Source organism: Brachionichthys hirsutus, unplaced genomic scaffold, assembly GCF_040956055.1.
Source record: "Brachionichthys hirsutus isolate HB-005 unplaced genomic scaffold, CSIRO-AGI_Bhir_v1 contig_700, whole genome shotgun sequence".
Lineage (NCBI taxonomy): Eukaryota > Metazoa > Chordata > Actinopteri > Lophiiformes > Brachionichthyidae > Brachionichthys > Brachionichthys hirsutus.
The window spans coordinates 254,269-276,000 of record NW_027180374.1 but is presented as its reverse complement, the minus strand read 5'-3'; the positions used below and the strand labels follow the sequence as shown (position 1 = coordinate 276,000).

General features: G+C 41.6%; 1 protein-coding gene across 1 annotated transcript; it reads left to right on the top strand.

The window, feature by feature from the left end:
- Positions 1 to 2,759: 2,759 nt before the first annotated feature.
- On the top strand, positions 2,760 to 18,591 carry LOC137914198 (FERM domain-containing protein 3-like; the record flags this gene model as incomplete). The annotated part of the gene is made up of 16 exons (XM_068757803.1): positions 2,760 to 2,802; positions 2,993 to 3,097; positions 3,476 to 3,518; positions 4,204 to 4,285; positions 4,659 to 4,756; positions 5,397 to 5,520; positions 6,656 to 6,743; positions 7,635 to 7,723; positions 7,932 to 7,995; positions 8,165 to 8,200; positions 10,018 to 10,106; positions 10,224 to 10,298; positions 11,375 to 11,443; positions 11,623 to 11,759; positions 17,277 to 17,514; positions 18,123 to 18,591. Coding segments are annotated over 16 exons (1,849 nt in total), but the record flags the coding sequence as incomplete, so codon positions are not given.
- Positions 18,592 to 21,732: the final 3,141 nt, after the last annotated feature.

The following is a 21,732-nucleotide window of genomic DNA, read 5'->3' as shown; positions in this document are numbered from 1 at the left end:
TGTCTGTGCGCAGCTGGCTTTTGTGCGTCTGCATGTTGGTGTGACGTTGAGGCAGTGCGTTTCCACCGGTAGGCATTTTTTGGGAACCATTTATAAATAGCATTAGTTTTCTATTCTTATCCTTCTCGCCGGCGCCTCTTTGACGCTCCTCTGACGAGAAATGATCCTTTTTTTCTCACTTGTGCCCTGAACAAGCAGGAAGCAGAGAGATGAAATGGCTGGATGGGAGGAGAATGGGCAACATTCAAATAAAGATAGAAAGGAAAAATGGTTGAGAAGAGGAGGTATAGGATGACACAGTTGTTTACGTTACATGAGATGTGAGGGCTTTGAAAATGTGGGATGGAGTAGGAGAGGAAATGAGGTAGAGTGTCTGAGTGGAAAAACGGATTAAAGGGGACATATCATGAAAAAAAAGAGAACTTCTCCCATGTTTCTACACTCATATTTGGTGGTTTCGGGTCATTACCAACCCAAAAACTGTGAAATTAAACCATCCAGTCAATTCTGCAATATGAATGGTGCAGGATTATGACAGGCATCATGCAATATGCTGATAATGACAAGGATAAACTGCTGATGCTTGTGCTAATTCTCGCTGTCCTCAATGTACAGCTGGGGCTGATGGAAGCAGTTGAAAAACTTAACCAGATGATGGTGTTTGAGATAAAGTCACGGGATGAAGAAGGTTATTGGAGATCATCCTGGGGGGAATATTTACGCTGGGAAATGATAAAGGAAGGAAGTCTGTCCATGAACCGCGTCTGTCGCTGCAGGCAGGAGTCTGTTCATGTTTTGGGTCAGTGATTGAAGACGTCAAACCAAACACAGTCTGATGAAATGTAAACTGATAACGTCTATGGCTGTAAGGTGAAACGTCTCTTGGAAAAGTTTCCGTCTTTTAGTTAACGTTGATGTTTTCCATCATTTACTTTCCCAACTGGAAGTGTTTGATCATCGTCCCTCTGTTGCGTATTTTCCAAAATATTTTTTAAGACATTAGTATCCCATCTTTACTTACCGGTACTTTTCCTCTCACAGACAAATCCAAACTTTTTGAACTGACCTTGCTTTTTAGTTAGCACAAACCTGGCCAGATGTTGAAAAGGATACAAAATCAATCAGGTTAAATTTTGATAAAGAAAATGTTTATAGCATGACTAACACATCGAGGCAATTTGCCCTTGGTATAATTGTGCAGCAGTGCCGTCAGTCAGGCTTGGGTTCAAATGGACTGTGATAGTATTTGTGTTTATGTACATGACTTCTTGTTCAAATACATCAGGAGAAATCTAAAGAGAAGAAAGGATGTTATGTTCAGCTTTGATCCTCTGCATTGCTTTCACACGCCCCACATCCACTGTATTGATTTGTCTCTGTTGCTTCCTGGTCAAGCCCCGAGACCGATCGTTTACTGGCTTGGGAGTTGGGATCGAGTGGTGAATACATGAACAGAAAGCTTCATGCACGCTCCTCCTAATTGGCCAATGCATTAGTCTGTTTGCATCTCTTATCTCCATTTCCCTGTAGCGTAGCTGCAGCGGTGACGGAGATGCTCCATGAATTAGTGCAGCCTTTCACTGAAAGGCGGTCACTGGGTTCGTAAATGGATTCAGATCCTTATATTTAAGGTCCCACAAGTCCCACGTCTCCTCTCCTGAACTCTCCCTGTGTCACAGGCATTGAACGCTCCTAATTACAGGATGTCGCCAAATGAATCCAGCTGATGTTGGACGAACGGACGGACAGACAAACAAACGCCGGCAAATACATGACCTCCGTCTCTCGCCGGAGGTTGCTAGCTGCTGAAAACACTGATGCATATAACATGAAGCAGTTTGGGTGACCCAAGCGCAGACCAGAGACAATTAACAAGCATAAGCTGGGACAGAAATGCAAATAATAAATCCAACATAAGTAAAAAACCCAACAACAACAAAAACACATGAATAAAGAGAACCCACAAGAAAATAACGTACAAAGGAACTTTACCCTCAGGCAGGGAGAAAAGCAGGTGGCAGGAGATAACAAAAAGAGTTCACTAAACTGCTGACATGACAAACAGACGGAACAGAAAGGAACCGCAGGCACTAAATAAAACGAATTCATGCCACAGCGAGGCCCCGTCTGAAGAGCGTGTCTGTCTGTTCAAGCAAGGGCGAGAAAAGAAAAGCACTTTGCCACCATTAGGTGAGATCATGTAGAGACGGGAGAACGAGGTTCATCTTTAATGCCCAGCCTTTGGATATATCAAATATGTATTCAGCCCTTGTTGGACATGAACGAGACTCGTTCCATCTCCCTCACTCATCTCAGGCAGTGGCGTTTATCCGCTCTTTATTTAGCTTCGCTCTATTTCAGCCTCAGTGTGTCTGGCTGTAGTTCACTCTCTCTCTCTCTCCTTTATTTGGCATCGCCTTGCGTCTCTTCTGCCTACGAGTGTCTGCCTTGAGAAGCCAGACAGGCTGTGTGTCGTTTGATGATCCACCGACAGCTGGGCGACGGCGTGGCTTCGTTTTGATTCTGTTCCTTCTGTTTTCCTACTCCCTCGGTCTGTTTGTATCGTCTGCTCTTCAGATTTAACTGTGTCGTGTGACTTATCATCACAAGACGCACAACGCAAAATGCTGCCGTTGCCCCTCGGTCGCACTCAGACACAGGACTGTGTGAGGAAACACACATTTAATTACGATACTTGAGGAAACGCAATGATGCAAATAACATTGCGTGTTTAGTTTTGTGTATGCGCATCCATGTAGGAAGTACTCAACCCTGAGAATCCCTGTGCTGACGGAGGAACGGGTAATAGGTGCAGAGCGGGTCTCGATTCCTCTGTGCCTGATCTGTATTTATGAACTACATAAGGACTGTATATATATATATATATATATAATATATAAAACCACGGTAGTATGTTGCCACTGGGCCACTTTCATGTTTTACACATTCACCATATTTAACGTGTGTTTTAATGTGCTGCATGTGTTTACAGAGAGACACGAAAGGCCAGTTCCTGCTTGACCGCGTGTGTAACCACTACAACCTACTTGAGAGGGACTACTTTGGTATCCGATATGTGGATCCTGAAAAGCAGAGGGTAAACATTATAACTGGGGCTAATGACTGTCATCATTATCTTTCAGCTGTATGTTTGTTTGGTGGCTTCTTTAGCGTTTAAATGTGCACAAAATGTCTTATACAACTGCTACAAAATAATGGAACCAGGCTGTGAAGCATTAGTGAAGTTGTTTGGGATACCAGATCTTTGATTGTCATGACTTGTGAGTCATAATTATACAAATGTAAATGAAAAGGCTTGAAATATTTCTATTTATATAGATCTACTACTTCTAACGAGATAAGTAGTACTATATGTTTATGCATAAAGTAAATTTACTAACTGTAGTTGACTTCCAGTGTTAAGCTGTGTGTGCATGCACGTGTTCCATAGTCTCATTGACTCTCTCTCTTTCAGCACTGGCTGGACCCTAATAAGTCTGTGGTGAGGCAGATGAAGAGTAAGTATGACCTATCATTAATTTTATGCTGGTGGGTGTCTTTAAAAAACAAACAGACAAAGGGCTTGAAGGGGGGGTGATAAGCAGATCAGTGAAAATTAGAATGAGAAATGGAGGAGGAGGAAGGAGTGATAAAGGGGACTATGTGTGTGGTGGGGGGGTTCAGGCACATGAAGGAGGAGACAGTGATGGGACATGGAGCTGAAGAGAGAAGTCTGATTAGGGAATCAAAGTGCAAAAAGGGATACTGGAGATGAAGTTTCATGTGAGACAGACTGTCAGTAAGTGAAAAAAATAAAGAGTGATGGGATAGAACGATGGAGGAGGACTGTTGAAGGGCACTGAACTTGACACGTCTGTTCCCCCTGTGGCAGGTTTTACTCTTAAATTAAGATATGTGTTTTTCATTTTATGTTATAAAATCATATTTACATTCAAATAGCTCAACCGCTCTGCTTAAGCATAAATTAAATATGATGAAGTTGTGGAGGATTCTTTTTCGCCCCTTCTAATCAAATGAATGCTTTTCATTTAAATAAAGCCTATTATAGACTAAGAGCTCAGATTAAAACCCTGCATTTCATTTGTCATGTTTATCATGTTTAATTTCATGTTCCTGCTACCTGCTGTCTCCTGACTTTCTTGTAATTCTCTTCTCCTCTGAACGTTTCCTATTTGTCTGTAGCAGCTCAGCAGCCATACACAATGTGCTTCCGGGTCAAGTTTTATCCCAACGAGCCAATGAAGATAAAGGAGGAGCTCACGAGGTAAAATCAAAGGAGGGTTTATAAGGGATGGAGAGTTGCACAGAGCGTATAGAAGCACACGGACATGTTCACTATGGATCACCTTTTGTGTGAATCTACAGTAACTTCACTTAATTAAGATAAAGCCTTGACAATAGGGTCTATCATGATTACTTTGACAACATATTATGTAATGATCACTGTGCTATCACCCTGTCAGCCATGGGGTGGTGAAAATAAGAAATCGCTAATGCTCACAGGAGGCTTTCTGCAATATTCCAGCGATGCTGCAGCCACGACGTAGAGCAATTACACTTTAAATGTAAGAAATAAAAGTGAAACACATTCAGTGTCATCTTTCCTCTTCATGTGCACGCTGCATCCGTTTGTGCAGGTACCTTCTGTACCTCCAACTGAAAAGAGACATCTACCACGGGCGTCTTCTTTGTCCTTTTGCTGAAGCGGCGCATCTCGGAGCCTGCATCGTTCAAGGTGGGGCCTGGTGACAGCCAAATGTTTTTATATATCTTTATAACGGTAGATTGAGATGTGAATCTGGGTCAAAGCAACCTCCACTACAGTAAGAATGCTGCACAAACATTCCTTTCAAATATTAATAAATACATGAACCAACCTTGATGTCACCCAGATTAACATGGTCCACGCCAGATGTTGCAGGTCCTGCAAAGACACAAAGGAAACAGGGGCCAATAGCATGGAGCAAGGATACACGCAATTGATAAGGGAGGATTGGATAGATGGCCCAGTGCTCTGCAATCACTAGAAGGATGGGAACAGTATTAAGCAGCATGGTGCGACTGAGCTGAGCTTGCAAATGATAACCCAAAGTATCTACCGGTACTTAAGCAAATCATAAAGACCGGAAACCGTGCAAATGCAACTCACTGATTTAAAAACCTGCATCTCATTTGTTTAGCAAATAATGCTAATTATATTCAGCGTCGCGCGCCATGCAGACAGAACCTTTTACTCCTTAAACTAATCGCTGGCTTCAGCGTCATCGTGAGTTTCATTCTTGTGTGTTTCCCCAAAATGGACTGAATGTGGCAAATGTCCTATCTTTAAAATGTGCTTTTTAATTCATTTTTACAGTCCTCTCCTCTCTCCTTAGCTGAGCTCGGGGACTATGACCCAGAGGAGCATCCATCAGACTACATCAGAGACTTCAAGCTGTTCCCCAAACAATCCCTCAAACTGGAGCGCAAGATGATCGAAATACACACGAATGAGCTCCGGTAAACGAGATGTGTGTCTGCCGTAAGCTGAATCTTCGTTATCAGCTTACGGCTCACCTTTGGTGACGGGGCCTCGATGTCGTGCTTGTGGGTTTTTTTTTTTTTTTTTGTGGAGACAGTTTTCCACGCTGCAGACTATTAATTGATTTTTGCTGTTCTGGCTAGTGAGAAAATTGAATAAGATATTCATGGCTCATTTCACTAGTGAATCTATTTTACTTTGCATTAAGTTGTGAATAAATAAGAGGTGAAATTAAATGACGTAGATGTGGCCATGAATCATTTATTTGAAGCTTGTTTTGGACAACTTAGTTTTTGCTGCAGGCTGACATGCAGCAACGTCACAAGACGGATAGACAGCAATTGGGGCTAAACTCGTACCTGATAAATTACAGGCAGAATGAAATGCTGGAGAGAATTTGATGAAGTGTCTTGCTCCATTCTCTTCATGGGTAGAGTATGCTGCATAAGCTTTATGCATACACGAAGCCTCTCTTCAGGTTGTTTGTGTTTACTCGTATCATCATTTCAGTTTGTGACTGTCACACTTACAGGGATTATAGGACATCAAAGCCAGACACTAAACGCCCTGCATCTGTCCCAGCGGATCCATCGAGCAGGATTAACAGCATGTAGATTCCTTCTGTAGAAGAAGACTCCAGGTGGTTTGCAAATAGTGCAGGCTTGCGAGTTGCGTTTGCACAGTAAAGCCATTCCTAAATTTGTTTTGCAGTTTCATTTTCCACTGTGTTCGTGTAGGCATGTGTATGAGGTTGATTTATTCGTTTGCCTTTAGTCAGTTTTCATCCTTCAGTTTCTTGATATTGCAGCACTTAACGGTAAACTAATAAATAAGTAAAGCTTTAACCCTCATGTGTGAATTTCTGCAAAATCATAACGGACGGTCAGAAACTGGTTGAAATAGCTTTAGTTTGTGAAACAAACACCACCCTCGATACTGACAGTGTGTGTCAATGATGTCATCCTTAAAGGCATACAAACATCCGTGTTCAGGGTGGACATTGAAAAATGTATTTGGGAACAACTGTTGTTTTTCTTTTGAAAACACTTTAGACAAGTTTGTGATCAATCCATGCAGTTTTCACCTCATGATTTCTTCGCTCTTTACTTTTAGGGGCCAGTGTGCTGCATTTGCAGAGTTGAACATGCTGCAAAGGGCCCAGAGCCTTGAGACTTACGGAGTTGACCCCCACCCATGCAAGGTAACATTAGTGGACAATGTGTTTTTCTGTTTTTGCGAGGACGATAACAAAGTTTCATCTCATCAAAGTGACGGAAATCTCTCTCTGACTGTTGCCACAATCTAGACGCAACCTGTGCTCCCAAAGTGTTTAATTTCCATCATTCCAATCAAATTAAATTTAATAAATTTCATTTCATTTGCCCTTCATTTGCATATCAAATTGACAAATACACACACGATTAACTACCAAAACGCACTTTCCAATGTCATTGAGAGAGTAATGGATGACCACAGGGATGAGACGTGTGAGAGAAGTGGAATGTCACCGTGTTGTTTGCTTACGTAACAGATTTTATTAGGTCTCTGCCCGAACCATCACTTTCAGGAATCAATATTCTTATTGACTGGTCTGAGAAAAGCTTCAGAAAGGGCTTCATAAAAGCAGCGACACAGTCAGTAGGGTTTGCTTTAGTACCGCTTGCACGTTTTCTTTGTATTTATCTCGCACCAGTGTGATGGATGAACATGACGGTCTGATAAAGAAATGCAATATCTGACAATTCCCCATCTGCTCGTTCTCACTGTCTCCGTTCATTCGTGAAATGGGGACACCCTCCCAATGACAGGCATGCAGCAGGACAATACAGAGCAGCAACATCTTTATTTAGGTTTGCTGGAATTGGCTGTTATTGCAACGTCTTGCAGATCTGTGAACGTCACAAATCAGAGAAAGTAAGAAAGAAATATGGAGATTTACTCGGGATTAACAAGGTTTCCTCATCTCTGAGTTGATATTTTCTTCGATTTGTCTCCCTGTGTCAAAACAAGTCTGCGTTTTCTGCACTGTGTTCTTGAGGCCAAGATCAAAACAAACCAGAGATTGTGTGTGTGTGTGTGTGTGTGTTTTCAGGATTTCACAGGCTGCACAGCCTTCCTCGGGTTCACAGCCACAGGATTTGTGGTCTTCCAAGGAAACAAGAGGATCCACCTCCTCAAATGGTGCACTGTTGTCCCTAAAGCTCGATTGTAGACCTGCAAGCATAGAAATTATGGAATGACCTTTTGTATCTCTCTATTCATCTCTGACGGAGCTATGATAGTTAGAAAATTCTCTGTAAGGAAGAAGAAAAAAAAAGACTATCTACTAGCTATGTTACACGATTGCGAGTTACTTTGTGTAATATTACAATCCTGTGCATCTTTGCAGGAATGATGTCAGCAAGCTGAAGTTTGAAGGGAAAACCTTTTATGTCATTGGGATTCAGAAAGAGGTGAGTGGAGAGTCCGGCGTGAACGTTCTCCTCTAGAAGCAGCGAAGGGAAGAATCCTTGGATGCTTCATCCTTCATCTGTGTAATAATTACATCAGATAAATGCTCAATGAAAACGTACTGTTTGTCTGTGTGATCCTGCACACTGTGCACGTGTGTCGCTGTTTCAGATCTCCTTAACAGGCAGGATTCAGTGTAACAGGATGGTGGGTGTGTTACGACTAACCTCCTAACTAACTATTACATGTCGACTGTTTCCCCAAATATGAGACTCCTTCACTGCATTGATGTTTGGACATGTTCAGCGTCATTGTCAAAAATCAATTTCTCATTACTGCTGGACACAGAAAGCATTTTGTGACTTAAAATGCAGCAGTACAATTACAGCTAGGCTAGGCTTCTTGCATTTGGGGACCCATGCTTCACTCCATCACTGAATGTTTGTTATCCAATCCAAAGCTTGGTAGATTCTGAGCAGCTATTACCTGATGCACATAAGTGCATTACCGTCATTTTGCATGAAGCAAAGCTCTCCCAACTCAAGTTCCTTCTGCAGAAGTGCTTTAAAACTCCACAGTCCTTATTGTAGTTAAAAGCATTTAGCTTTTTAATCTACCAATCAGCCCATCAGTCAGTCAGTCAGTCACCTGACTGTTTTCTCTGTCATCTCTGCTTGACGTGTCGGTCTGTCCACGTGCTTTTCTGTTTGGCAACTCATGAATGGCTGAAGATGCAGTTTTATCTTTGTGTTTCTGTCTCTTCTTTCTGTGTGTAAACACAATCATCACTGGTGAGTAAATACTAGTAATAATAGCAGCGCACAGCATTACTTAAATCCCCAACTTGATGCCCTCCCCTACGGCATAGCCTCCCCCCGCCCCCCCACTTTATTATTATCGGAGGGAACTTTGATATTTTTTTCATTATTTGGTGTTTTATTGTTTTGTTGTCTGCAGTTCATCCAATTAGATTTATTTATAGAGTTTCTCTGAGTGTGTGCACATTTGTTAGCATTTTCATTGTTGTGTTTATCTTACAGTATTTGTACTTGTACATTGTTGACCTCTCCCTTCTGAATGTGCTTTCTATTTTTATTTTTTTTGTGCGTGTGAAATGTTTCATGAGGATCCAAATCACACGTTGATGTGTAGTCTGATCCGCTTTGTGACACGGCCACTTGCATGACTTCACTTGTTGCCCTCACCTCTGATATTTACCCTGCAATACATGAATGATCTGTCCTGCTTTGAGCTGATGGCAACATCTGTGGCTTTGTTACTGCACTTTCAGTCCGTTGTCACATTCTATATTTACCTATCTGTGCTCCAGTTTATGAATAGAGATTGGGGTACGATAAACACATATGTTTCATAAATGTACTAAACTGGCCTTCAGAGCAAAAAGAACAAAATTAAATGCAAAATTAACTGGGGGGGCTCTTGTGTGTTTCTCTCCCCAAATTAATTTCAAAAAAATAAAGCACACACACAAAAAAATAATATTTATGGAAAATATTACCAGATACCAAATTACACCAAAATTCTGCCGAATTGTGGTGTAATTGCAGACGGTGCTCTTTCTCTTTATAGGGCAGTATAGCACACGTTAGCAAAACACCATAAAATACCAAACATTGAAGTGCATTTGTGGGTCAGCCAAAATGGAACCAAAGCCAATTTGATAATATTTTAGCATACAGCATTTATACAAACACACACACAGGGCCAATGAAACACGTGTGCAAATCATAACATAATTAATGTAACTGGAATTGAGAGAGTTGAGCAACAAAGCTGACTTCAGGAAGGAGGGCAAAGCGGGTCGGAGCAGAGTTGCTGTTTCAGGATTAACGTTCAGTTGTGAGTGCTTGATGCTGAGATTACAGCTCTTGGGATGTGGGCCAGCATGTTGCACCGCTCCCTCTCACACTGCTCCTCGTGTCTTTATTCCCATGCGGTCTAATTTGTCGTTCTCACAGCCTCTCTCCTTTTCTGTGTGTACTTTTGTGTCTTTTTTTGTGCAGAAGAAACTGGTTTTGACATTTCACACCTCAACGCCTGCAGCGTGTAAACACTTATGGAAGTGTGGAGTGGAGAACCAATCCTTTTACAAGTGTGTTCACACACACTCTCTCTCTAACACACACAGCTAACATCTTAATTAATAGTAAACTTCTTTACTTCCGTCTCTGTTTTTCTTCCTCCCTCTCTCTCTCTCTCTCTCTCACAGGTGTGCAAAGTCGAGCCAGATAAAGACCGTTTGTAGCAGCAACATCTTCTTCAAAGGTAGCAGGTTCAGATACAGGTGAGGCGGTGTGTGTGCTGATATAAAAGTGTGTACAGCAACAATATAATGGCCAACAGTATTTTTGACTGACTGAGATATCAGAAAGGAAAACATGAAAGATTTTTGTGACCTAAGAAAACAGAAACATCAAAAAGAGGAGAATATTGATGAACTTTCTCCTAGTGCATCGGCACCCACATCCCTGATAACACTGGTTCTCTGGGATTAATATCTCAGGAATCCGTGCCAGCCATGATTCTCCTCTCGGACCAAGCTCTTTATCGGGCTTACATTACGGCGCACCCTGTTTCATCTTTTCGCCAACGCAGGCTGGCTTAAGGGCTCAGCAATGGTGCCGTTGTTCTGGCGCACGGGAATCTATCGTTTTCATGAAATAAAACAGAAAGATCTTTGCTGAACTTCTTTTGGACCATCTGATTATCGTTGCATAATCTAGACTCACATTCGATATTGATGTCCTTGTACAGCCCTGATAGGACAACATTTGGGATGCTGTGTAAAGAGTAAATCAGTGGAATCATGTGCAAACTTTAAATGCAGCAATTCACAGAAGGTATTAGCTCATTTGTTTTGAACAACATTACAGTTCAATGACTCCAGATGAATCATTTTGCTCCTTATTTGTGGCCAAATCATCAGCCTCAGCAGCAACAGGGAAATGGATGAAGTGGCGGAGCCTGGTGCTTCGTGGCTGGAATCCAGACACTCTGATTGCCCTAACATCAGACTAATGGAGCTACAGAACATTCCTGCAGGATAAATGCTTGGGACAGAAACAGCACTGACATGAACAACAACTGCAAAATGCATATGAAACTCTTTAACTTTTTTTTTCTCTTCTTACATCATCCTTTTACTGGGATTCTCCTATTTTTGCAGCACATTAATGACCTGGTACCGCTACTTTTATTCCACCTTCTGCTACAGATGAAGTTGCTTTTAAATAATATATGCTTTAAATTGAGTTTTAGAAAATGCAACCAAGAATCTGGTCAATTGCAGCATTTTTTTCCCCCCAGTTGTTGCAACTCTTTTTGTTTTCATTGCAATGAATCTGTTTTTCTGCCTGTTAGTGGACGAGTAGCAAAGGAGGTGATGGATGCCAGCTCTAAGATTCAGAGAGAGCCACCAGATGTGTGCAGGTAAGGTCATGTGACACACAGATAAAAGATATGAATGAAATATTACTTTTAGCAATGCCCCACTACTGAAAGGATTATCTAGAAAATCCAAAGGTATTATTACCCATTTCATTATGCAACAGAACACGCCTGAATGTCGCACACAAAGCAGTCAGCGTGGTACGCGTTTGTGTTTTCAGAGCCCAGTTTGGTCAGAGTCGCAGCTTTAACTCTCTGAGTCATAAAAACCTCATCATGAACATGGAGCCGCTGGTACCTGCGCTGCCCTCCACCGATGAGTACGACGAGATGGCCACGGACAAAGGTGGGCTGCTGTGTGATAAATACGCAGAGTCACATGCCGTCTCCCTTGTGTAGGACGAAGCACATGCACACACACAACCCTCAGACAGGACGCGCTAATTGAGCAGCTGATGCTCCCATCCCTCTATCAGCCTCGTCTCCCTGGAGACACCAATGGAAGCGTGCTAAAAATACCCTTCCCATGTTCCGCCATCATGTCTCATTTTCAGCACACGTTAGCATTTTGTTTGTAGCTAAGTAAAAAATTCTTGCAACTGCTTAGAATGTGTTCATCATCAGTCTATGCGGCCTGATAGAAATACTGGATTACACAACTAAAAGCAAACTTTTTAAGATTATTCAGAATTTATTTCGGCCATATTTCGGCCAGTGTATAATGAGGATGGTATTTCAGCTCAGACGTCCTTCAGTTGTTGACGCGTAGCTTTCAGCTGAACTTGGATCAGTTCTTGCACAATGAAAAGTTTCATTCTGCTCAGGAGAAGAGCTGTGGAAGCAGAACAGAGCAGAGTCGGCATTTTAAGGCCCATCATTTCAGATTTCAGTGTTTCCCTTGTGAATTTTCCCCCCCATGTTATCATTATTCTTTGTCACTTTCACTGCCTCCTATTTTCCAGACACTGTCCACTGCAACATATTATCTAATTGAAGCACAGATCTTGCTGTAACGGAACAGAACACGGTTATGAATACCCAAGATATACTCAGGACTGGGATAGAGAGAATATCAAGAGATAAAAATGGAAGGCAGAGACAATGAACAAGGGTTAGATGTAAGTTGGAGGTTAGGGTGTACAGAGAGGAGTCTGCACGGCAAAGTCAACCAGTGCCTCCAGGAGGATCCAGGTTAAATGCTATTTCTGGTGAAACAATCTGCAGGGATTGGTTGAAACTGCGGCATGTAAGGGTGAATATTAGACAAAATGGTTTTACTGCCGTATTACAAATGGCCGCAGCTGATACTTTCTCACACCTTGCAGTGAGTGGATGTAATGCAAATAAAAGTGTAAATATTCATACCCTTCCAACAATTTTCGAATTTAGTCAGTTTTTAAGGATATTAGCAAAAAATAAATCAAATTTGTGAAACCACAAAGTGAAGGTCACAAGTCCGCCTCATAGCGACTGCTAATGAAGTGTGACAACGGAGCCCTCCAAGCAGCTTGTCCCTGTTGCAGCTGCATCTCTTCCTCCCATCTATCCATCCACTCTACACACAGGAGGATGTAACGTACGTGTCTTTTCCAGACGTGGAGCCCGTCTCCTCTTTATACGACCTCACCCCATTTAGAGAAAAATCAATTCTTCAGTCTGTACAGGATGCAGACTGGGTCATGGCACGAGATTCAATTTGGAAATGGCTATTTCTCTGCTGTCTGTATTATATGCGCCTCTATGAGACAGAAAACATCTAATTGTGTATTGTTTTAGACATTGGTGATTGTTTGTCACACAAAAGAAAATGATGAAAGTCATTGGTGAATTGTGTAAGATTGTGCTTTCAGAAAGTAGAAACTGCCCGTTCCCTCGTGCGCAGCAACTGGCCAGGATGGAGACACAAGTAGAGTTGGAACTCTAAAACACACACAACACAAAACAACAGAACATCCAAACTAGCAGCTTTTGAGTGCACCCCCCATCTTCAAGCAGTTCGGCTATGAAAGTTTTAAGACGACTGCTGCAAGGACATTGGGATAAAGTGTCTGTGAGCTGCTCTAATTTCTCCGTCAACATTAGAAGCACTAATCTCAGAGTTAGAGAGGAAACAGGAAGCTGACCCAAGGACACGGCTGACCTTGTTCTGTTTACACAGCCTCTCTCCTTCTTATGCAGCAGAACACACACACACACTCTGTGTCATATTTTTGTGATGGATTTCATATTCCTGTCCCAAATTTAAGATTTCATCCACACTGCCATCAGTGAAACAAGAAAATGCAGCAAGTTTTCCCTTCACATTACACACTGGTCTCTCTTTGATCCAAAAATGGGCTTAGATAAATACATCTGACAATATCAGCGTTGGAGCACAACAAACTTTCTGTGCCGTGAATCAGAAATAAACGTATCTGATAAAACAACAGCGATAAAGAAAGACTTGCGGCGTGGAAAAGTAAAATGATCCCCATTCCACCACATGAGTCAGGCCTGACCTTCTCTATCAGAGTTAGATTAACTGCAGCCGGGACCACCTGGTTAAATATAGAACCGCAGCTTTGGGCCTGATCCTCATCTAATGCCCTCCACTCTTTGTTAGCATCGCTGACATTCACAGGAGGGTCCACCATGAGAGAGAGAGAGAGAGAGACGGTGTCTGGTGTATGTCTCTCACCATCTCTCCCAGTGTGGAAGTGTAGGCATGTGTGTGCTTGTGAGTGTGTATGCATTTGCACATCCATGCCCAGTCCAGCCTCAGAGCTCAGGACAGCTGGGGAGTTCGGTCGTACCGCAGACAGCTGAGCTTGAGATTCATCATCAGCCTGAAAGATGGAGGTTCTTGAGCACCGAAAAGCCAGCGATGGCGGACGCAGCCTCACGCAGAGCACTGTGGATTCGGGAGTGAGCAACCACACCAGTGTGGGCGACAACCTGAGTTGTGGGAGCCAGGGCAGGGCAGGTGAACTTGGACTGGACATGGCTGTAGAAAAGCTGGAAGTTGAGGGAATGGAGGCGACCCAGACGGGCTCTCTTGAGGTGTTTCATCCAGGAACATCCACAGATGAACAGGCATCATCAATAGTAATGGCTGAGGCCTTAAGGTGCCAGGTGAAGATAACAACACAGCGCAGCCTTCATCTACGCATAGCCAACCACACTGCCCGGGATGTTTACGTACGAGTGGTAGGGCAAGGAGGGAACATTGCTGGAATCAATGCTGGGCTTCCAAGGAAGATGCTGGAACCAAGTAAGATTGTGTCACAAATGCAGACATGTTTGTCATGAAAATGTATGCATGTTATGTTTTTGCGTCGTGATTTGATAATGAAGATCTGATGAAGCAAAGGTTCCTGGCTCTATTTTTGCAAACACAGTTTTGGATTTGTGGTGTTGAGATTTTATGACAAAGATAAATAAGTCTGTCAACACTTATGTGTGTGTGTGTGTGTGTCTGTATTTGGAATCTAACGCCTTACGCGTGTGAAGCACTTCATGTAAGGAGAGACTTGTGTCTAATAGGACAGAAAGTTTATTTTAAATACTGTATAAAATAAACCTGTATCAGTTTGTGAGGTTAAGTTTTATTTAACCATGAGGCACAAATAAGTTTGTAGTTTGTGTGTAATGAGTTAAAAGATATAGCCATTGTTCTGTCCATAAAATAAAACGCATAAACGAACAAAAACAAAAAAACTCAATTTTTATTAATAATACTGTGGAAGAGATATTTCACTAACTACGCATTGCTATATATTTTTTTATTTTTATGTGGTGTGGTGCCCATTTCATGGTGGACTTTTCCTCACAGGAGGGTAAGGTTGATCCCAGATGATGTCGGTCAGGCTGATGCAACCGTTCCTGTTTAGTAGACCTGGAGGATCAGGACAGCTCCTGGGACCGCTTGTCCTTCAGGGTCAGGGGGGAGTCATGCTGATCCCAGCTGAGAACAGCCGACTGGTCGCTTCAGGCACGTTTGCTTAATTTGGCGGCTCTAAATTAGCTGTAGGTGTGAATGTGAGGTCGACAGCTTGTCTCTGTCAGTGTCAGATCTGTGATTTACTGTTGACGTGTCGCCAGGATCGGCCTCTCAACCGATGCCAGATGGGATCAGCTCCTCAGAGTATGGTCATCTTCTTTTCTTTTAATTTCAGCTTTAACACATCAAGTCATATTATTTGAGTTTAATAGACTGTGCTGCGTGTTTTATTCTTGCAGCTGTACACTGCTGATGGATTTTATTAATTCAAGCTGTTGCTGGCCATTTCTGATGCAATATCTACTGAACTGGAAAATCTGCATTTTCATCTTGTGAATGTTGTTTTGTTCCTCACTTTTCTTCTGCTCCAGTTTACCTGTTTTAAAATGTCAGTTCTTGTGCTGACTCTGTTTCTATGGTTGCTTCACCTACTGCTTCTCATCATTCCTCTCTGTTCTTCTTTAATATGTTTCAACTCCTACTTGAATCAGTTACCATGCCAACTGATTCAACTCCTACTTGAATCAGTTGGCATGGCAACTGATTAGTCACTTTGGCCCACAATTCTTTTTGATGAGTCTGACTGTATGTCTCTTAACACTGGGATCAGAAGAGCAGAGCAAGGACCACACAATATCTGAAACCTGAAATATTAACGATTAATATTCACAAAAATTGTCCATGCTTGGTTGCCCATGCAGGAACTGTGGTTGTAGTGTTCCATTTAGTCTCATGATTTTAGCTTTACGTTCTTTCAGACAAAAGTAGCAGGTTTAGAATATCTTGATTATAAAAAATAGACAATAAAGTATCATATTATGTAATGTAAATGAACGGTTTTAAAAAGTTCAAGTAAAGTAGATAATTAATTGAGAAATGTTAGATCATTGTGGGTTGATCACTAGTGCTGCTGTAACTTTAACAAATCCATGGCTGCCATCATGTGGCTCGTGTTTGCCACTGCAGCTAACACACTACAGCTGATAGTGGTCTTGTAGAAATAAAATAAAATAACTGTAAATGTGGACACTTAATTTCTACACCAAACAACAGATAAGTCAACTGTTAAAGCTGCATAATTTGTTTAATAGGTTAATGTACCGGTACTTCAAATATATATATATATAAAATAGCAATAACATTAGACATCCTTTGCAGCATATTCATTAAGAAGATACTGTAAACTAGAACGTTTTGCATGCTGTGCTTGTATTATATTGTGTTGTTAATATGTACATTAGTATGGAATGATGTATTTAGTGACAATGAGTCAGGTTAGGGTTAGGGTCAGTGGTAGCAGCTGTTGCCTCACAGCAAGAAGGTCACAGGTTCGAGTCTGACTCTTCATGACTTGTTCTCCCCGTGTCTGCGTGGGTTCACGCTGGGTCCTCGCTGGGTTCTCCGGCTTCCTCCAAAAACATGCAAATTAGGTGCATTGGTTACACTAAATTGCCCATAGGTGTGAGTGTGTGTCAATGATGTCTGTGTGTGGCCCTGCGATGTCCTGGCGCCTTGTCCAGGGTGTACCCCACCTCCCGCCCTTTGACTGCTGGGAGAGGCTCCAGCCGGTAATCGACAATGCAGTTCGGAAAATGAATGATTGAACAATGAGAGAGACTTATTTTTCTCACATAGCAGCCATTTTTACTTCTAATTATTTATATTTATACTATATTATTTTATATATTTATTTTTATGACCCCCCTACTGTAATAAGCCTTAATGTTTACTAACCGCATCAACTATTAATACCATTTAACACTATATGAATTATTGAAACAATATTACCAGTGCTCTGTAACAGCCTCGGTAGAATTACAATGGCCTTTATTTTCCTTTAATTAATTATCTAATGTACAACAAAGTCAAATATTGTGTCTTTTTCTCCTTCACCAGTTGCTGTTGCTGTGAAGGACTTTGTCCCCTTGCCTCCTCTCAAACCTTCAGACATGGCTGCAGAGGCAGATCAGCAAGGCACTGACGGAGGAAGCTCTGCCTTAGGCAAAGACCTGCAGCCTCCCTGTGTTTCCATGGAAACTTCAAATCTCCGACCCCAGACACCCAAAGTTGAGGATGAAGTGAAGGAAGATGATGAAGACGGCGGCCCGCTCACCATTTCTGAGCTTGTCTACAGGTCAATGTCAATTTTTCTAGCATTTTGCTGCTCAGTCCTGCAGAAGTGTGACCAAAGCACTGTGATTTTATCCCGTAGGACACTTGTGAAATGATGTAATTGACTAAGACATGTATGTTGCGACTACATTTGTGACTCATGAAGTTATGGAAGTTGCCAGCAGTGGACTGAGCCTGGGGGTTTGGGGCAAGAGAATGCAGGAAGCAAGTCAGTAAGCGTATCCGGGGCCGGGGCCGAGTCGTGGCGGCAAGTCTTGATATGATTATTGTAAACAGATAGAAACTGTCTCATGTGACTCAGATATGAATAACTAACTACAACCAAGGGAAGTAATTGAGTAAAGAGACACATGAAGGCCCCAGGATTAACTATGTTACATCACATCATATTTATTCACTGGAAGGGCATCTAGAGGGCAGTTTGTGTTTCCTGCATTTTCAAGGCACCCTAACCATGTTATGCTTTGCCCACTAGAAGGGCACCTCAGGGGCAGTTTATTATGTTTATATACCCCAGAGGCATCAAATAATAGTAATAATAATGTAACTAGAAACGGATTGAAAGTTATTGTTGCTTTATGTCACCATTTGAAACTTCTTCTTCTCCAGTCCCTGTGCCAGCATGCTGCCCACCCCAGTGGACGACGGTCAGAGAGGGCTTGACCTCATCTTCTCCTCTCCGGTCCAAAGCCCCGCCCGGCTGCTGAGGGAGCTCCATGACGACCCTGATATCCAAGCCCAGCTAGAGGCCGAGAGGGAGCGAGACCGGGCCTACGAACGCACCCGACTGGCTGCGCGAAGCCAAATGGGTGGAGTCCTAAGCCTGCTGTCGTCCAATGAGAGAGTAAACACATTTGTGCTGAGCGTGGCCCGCTTCGCTGCTGTAGTAGCGGGGGTCCTGCTCGTCACTGTGCCCACCCTGCTTCTACTGCTCGAGTCGGACATCGATGTATCATTCCTCCACGAGATTCGCCAAACACCGGAATTTGAGCAGTTTCACTACGAGTATTACTGCCCACTTCGACGCTGGATCCTGTGCAGGATCAGCATGGTCATGGAGAGCCTCTGGTCAGACTGAAGAAGAAAAGGCAAGAGAAAGGAAAGTGTGTGAAATCACAAATATAAATGCCCAAACGTCTGTCTTAAATCTCATATTCCCTTCTAACAACCAAAGTGTCTGACGACTAAAGGACTTGGCTCTCAATAGGATGAAGTGACTTCACATTTCCCACTTATTTCATGATAATATTTCATGAGGTTTCAATAAACAAATGTCAATTGTATTAAAAAGAGGCCTCAAAATGGAAACACTCAGAATGAAGAGGCCTGTTTTCAATAAAAGTCTGGTTTCAGACAGGATTACTGAAACAAGCATTTCCCCTGTTTGGCAGCAATAATAATTTGCTGTGTTACAGTAATGAAAATAGGAATAATCCGTTCATATAATCACTTGTTAACACAGACATTTTGGGAGGGATTAGGGATAAGAAAAAAACAAGGAATTCTGTAAGTGCTGTAGAAGGGAGGGAGTCATGAAGATAAAAGAAACGAAGGAAACGATGAGCAAACAACTGTTTGTTTTTAGAGAGGTTTAATGGTCGGTTCACTCCTGATGCTGACAAGCTGATGCAGTGATTTTCTTGTAAACATCACCAACCATTCTAAATGGAGCGCTTGATCGGTCACAGCTTGTCAGTCATGATGGAGGAAACTGAGAATTAAAAGAGAGAGTGCAGTCAGTGGTATATTATATATATATATATATAAAAAACAAAAGTGAAATATTAATAATTAATATTAATCTTAAATAAGTTGTTTTTAATATTTTGTACATTTTTATGTGATCCAGAACTTTCAGGAATTTTTCAGTCAGAGGATCTACTTTGATCTTATTTTGAAATTAAGAGTTTACAAAAGACGACACAAAAAAAAGCTCATTTATTCATGTTTATCAGGGTTGAGAAGGAAAAAAATCAAGATATTTTTAAGCATTTCTCTGGCCCAGTAGCACCCTGGGTTTTTCCTGCAGAGGCTATAGCACAAATATTTTACACAGACCACAGATTGCATCTGCTTCAGATTATGTGATGTCATTTTGAGAACGGGAGGTACGCAGGAGAGAAACTTTAGTCTGTTTGTGATGATAAAATGTGTGTCTAAATGTTTGCTCAGTATATATGAGGCATCATTAGAGAGAGAGAGAGAGAGAAAAAAGAGAGAGTGTTGTATTTGCAGGCAAAGCTGGGATCTGGGCCCGACCGGTGGGTCGTGTGTTAGTCGCTGGTGTGCGACACATGATGGTGCAAGGGACTGGTCACTGATGTTGATCAGACTGAATGAATGCGATTGCAGCCGTAAAACGCAGAAGTGGCACAGAATTTATGTCACATACGGTAATCAAAGATCCTAAATAGAGCCAGAGTGGGCACGGCTGTCGAGGTCTGATTGGCCAGTCTCTCTAAAGATGTCATTACACTACTGAGGAGTGGGACCGCCCCGTTAATGTTTGCCGTCTCTCCATAGAAGCATCTCGCGCGTGCACGTCAAATGTTGCTGTCTGATGTTGCCAGCTGTGTTGCGATGTAAGTGTCTAGATTGCACATTACCAAGCGTTAAGCATGCAGAACATACGCAGTATAACAGCGAAAGCATTCTCATTTGGGACAAATCATTTCTTTTCTTACATGCACCGAGTTTCAAATTTGAAACCACGCAAAGGGCCGAATCACTTTGAGAACGAAGTTTGCATTGAACATCACAGACAACGACAGAAGGGATTTCACTGTAGAAGATGAAGCTTAGACAAACGCACAGCTCTATAATCACCAGCTAACATCGAGTGGCATCGTCATCGTTATCTTCCTCCAGTATCTCTCTCTCTCTCTCTCGTCTGCTTTTCCATGACCTCATCTGTAAATACTGTGTTTATAATCTTGGAAAAAAGTTGCTACTCTGGGTTTAGACTTCCTAGATTTCTTGCTTCTGCTTGTTTCGTGTCTAAAAAAATCGTGATGTAGACTTGGCTGTCTTGACATTTTAGATGTTTTAACCAAGATGAGACCAGGGAAACCGTTTGGGTCCATTAAACTGTTTTCTCCTTTCAAACTTCAGCTGTTTCAAAACCAAATCACAAGATTTATGTGGTTGCTAATTCTGTTAGCGTCCTTTCAAAATCATTGAATGATGAGTATCTGGAGGAACAGATCTAAACTGCTTGACTGGTTGGCATTGTTGTTCGTCTTTAAGAAAGTCGCTAAATGCAAGCACTGACGCCTGCATTGCTAATGGAGCATGCGATTACTTCTATCGATCCAGAGATGTTAAAAGTTTAAATGTTTAGTTTTTGACATGATAAAATTACACAAGCAAAAAATAAATAAAAAACAGCCGCGTAAATAAAACCACACATTTCAAAAGGCCTTTCAGCTCTGTGGCCGCAAATATGACACTGTAGCATTTTATCAGTTTGTAGCTCATATCAGTTTTGCAGAGTCCAAAAAGGGGCTTTTACGTTTTTGTTCCTGTGTTCTACAAACAGCATGCACTGACTTTTGTTGCCTGTACTTACGTAAAACTGTGATTTAAAAACAAACAACACAAAAAAAACATCATCCCAGATCAGATGATGTCATATCTGAGGTGAGCCAAGTATTTACAAACCTTAAATTTAATGACCTGCCTTTAAATATCAGTACAAATGAAGGAAAAACTAAAAAATACAACTGATGTTTGATAGTGGAAAACATCTGGAATTAAAAATTATTTAAACACATGAATACAACCTTAAAGTAATTTATTTATTATTTATAAGATTTAAAATATTTATAAATATTATTTATTATTTATAAGATTTAAAATATTTGAACTCAGGTCTACTACCGGTATATGCAAAATTATTAGACATCATGTCATATGAGGGCAAATAAGATGTTCTTTATGTGCATCACTTTAGTGTTGGGCATGTACAGTAGCAGATTCTAACAGCACGGTCACTTTGTTGTTTTCTTGTTTATTGAATAGTCCGATTATTTTTTCGTTTTTGTCTCGAGGACTCTTTTAATGAGAAACTCTGCGATATTTAATTTCGGAAGAAACAGAAAAAAAAGGAATAAATCCCTCTGTAATGAACCTCTCTCTTCTAGGACAACCAAGCCTTATGAACTTTGTGAAGTGAAAATTTTGAATGTTTGTATGTTACAAAAGAAAACACAGATTGTTT